Consider the following 2,533-nt stretch of genomic DNA (forward strand, 5'->3'; position numbering starts at 1 on the left):
TTGATTGATTAACTAATTGTTTCAGCTCTACACTGTATGATATTGGGAAGTGATGTTTTATATAAATAAACATCGTAACCTTTATTTAGATAAATAATTGTCTAAGAGCAAGTTTTGTGTACCACAGTTCCCCACCCTAAAAACCCCTCATGTGATAAGAAAGATGGAATAAACAATATATTTCAAAGCCTTACCACCCATCATCAGACATCAGTCCGTCCTCCTGACTACCACCTCCGTCTCCTTCATTAATGGCCCTCAATGCTGGCCTTGCATTCGCCTCTCTGGGGCTCCCAGTGTCAAGAAGACAAATTGTATATGTTGGAAGCAGGGCAGATTGCTGGCTGTCTTCCTGAAGTGGTTTGTAGATGATGTTCAACCCACTCTCTGACCCACAAACTGAGGGGTCTGCTGCTGCTCTGGGCGCCTGCTGCTGGGCGTCCTGCCGCACCTCACCCACAACACAGCCACCCGCCTGGGACCCAGCCCATGTGTGTCTCTGCAGTTCTGCTCTGTAATCACAGGCCCACTGGGCTCCAGTGCTGGCCAAACATGTTAACCCCCAGAGTACCAGACCCTGCCACCTGGCATACGGTCTAACACTGTAGGTAGCGGCTTTAAGACAGGAAGTGTCTCAAATCTCACTGTTGTGCTTCACATGTGTCTGTAGCTGTGCGTTTGTTTCACAGCGAGCGGCGGTTGTAGCTGCATTGTGGGTAGAAAAACATACCAGAAAGTCTCACTCGTCTCTCGTCTCTCCCACAGAAATCTGAAGCCAAGCTGGAGGAGATCTTGAAAGAAATCAAATCCCTCAAGGACCTCGTCAGCAGTCAGGAGAAGCGAATCATCAAACTTGAAGAGCAAATGTCCAAAATTGCCATTTAGGGACCCTTTACCCAACCCGCTACAATTCAGGACGTTCCATTGGCTAGGGGGTGGGCGGGACCAGTCACTGCCTATCTCAATGACAGTGTTTCGTCTGAGGCCTGCCTAGCAACGATCCCTAGCAACATTCCAGATGAACTTTTTCTTAGCCAGCCCCCGACCCTCACTTTAACACAGGTGGAATAAGGACGTGTGGCAAATTTAGCAGAAAAATACTCTCGCTTTTTGGTGACAAAGGACTCTTTTTCCTTTTATTGTGTGGCAGTCATTTTTTTATTTTGTCTACTTGGATTTAAAAGAAAAAAAAAAAGGGTCTTGCATATTCCTTTTGCATTTTAGAAATATGACCAAGAAAAATTCCAGTTTGTCATTGCATACCCAAATATTTTTTTAAGTAGATATCAGTGTTTCATGTTACCGTACCCCAAAATTATAATGTTGCCAAATTTTTTTTGAAATTTTGTTTACACCTCCTTAACAGTATTTGTTTCTCTCTCTTTGTGGTAAGATTCAAACCAAATGCAAACAGGGAAAGCTCAGTGCAGTAGACTGGTTATGTAAGGAGAAGGAGAGTTAAATCAATAATATACTATGAGATTAAACTAATTAGATAGTTAATGAGGAAGATTGACATCCCAAACTCTGAAATTAAGAGGAAATTAATTCACATTTATCTGCCACTGTCTACACAGACGTCACGTAAACTACAAGTCTGACTGTCTGTGTTGAAGCTGCACAAATTAAAACCTGCTTTTTCGACCATTTCCTCTCATTCCCTGCTACTTCCCGTCGTTCCGACTGTGGACAATAGTCCATGTAAACGCGCATTCCTTTCTGTCTTGCTTTATTAATACGCACTGTGTGCTTATTGGAGAAAACGACAAAACACATTCCACAAATCTCATCTGCAGTTCTTGATGTGCGGGGGGGGAGAGAGATGGGGAGGGGAGAAAAGAAAAAAAAGAAACGCTTCTCTAAAGTTCCTCTTTCTGTAAACACTCTACTGTAGTGACTCAGTTACACTGGTTGGTTGTTATTGTGACATTCATGCGCTGCCCATGGAAAGACCAACCTTGTGGATTTTCAACCTCAGCTCTGCTTTGTTTTGGTGAGAGGTTCAGTCACCGAGCCTCTGTGTTAGATATCCACGGGAGCTTTTGTGCTCAACACACAAGTGCAGTCAAGTGTAGTGGGATTATTTGTTGTCACTGTTCCTTTTGCATTGTACGCCATCTCAGATCTGTGTTTTCTGTACAGACGAAACAGTAACGGATTATAAAAAGAAAAACAACAAAAAAAGATGACACCAAGTAATCACACGTTGACTTGACTATTTAAAACCATCTGGTAATACAACTGGAGATTGCTACAGAAACTGTTCATGATAGACCTTAAAGGCCTAGATTGTGTGTGTGAATATGTGCCTCATGTCTTTGGTCTTTTGGGTATCTGTCACTATGGATATTCCTGCTTTGTTTCTTATTGGGGTGGGGGGTGGGGGTGGGTTACGAAATGGACTCACAGTAGAACGTCCAAGACTTGCCTCTAACTTGGATGAATTGAATAGTTGGGTTATTGCTTCACTGTTAATTTTAGCCTGTTTCTTGTTCCAGCTGTGCTTATATCCCTCTTAGCACTTCCACTTGTT

General features: G+C 42.9%; 1 protein-coding gene across 3 annotated transcripts in view; it reads left to right on the forward strand.

Moving 5' to 3' along the window:
- The window catches only part of LOC118326046 (coronin-1C-A), a 31,927-nt gene extending 29,400 nt beyond the window's left edge, over positions 1–2,527 (forward strand). For all 3 annotated transcript variants that reach the window (XM_035658937.1, XM_035658938.1, XM_035658939.1), the window contains one exon: positions 766–2,527. In XM_035658937.1, the coding sequence (XP_035514830.1) occupies positions 766–885 (120 nt within the window). In that variant the 3' untranslated portion in view covers positions 886–2,527. The remainder of the gene's footprint in view (positions 1–765) is intronic.
- Positions 2,528–2,533: the final 6 nt, after the last annotated feature.

Source organism: Morone saxatilis, unplaced genomic scaffold (assembly GCF_004916995.1).
Source record: "Morone saxatilis isolate NCDOM2014 unplaced genomic scaffold, NCSU_SB_2.0 Contig16, whole genome shotgun sequence".
NCBI classification, from domain to species: domain Eukaryota; kingdom Metazoa; phylum Chordata; class Actinopteri; family Moronidae; genus Morone; species Morone saxatilis.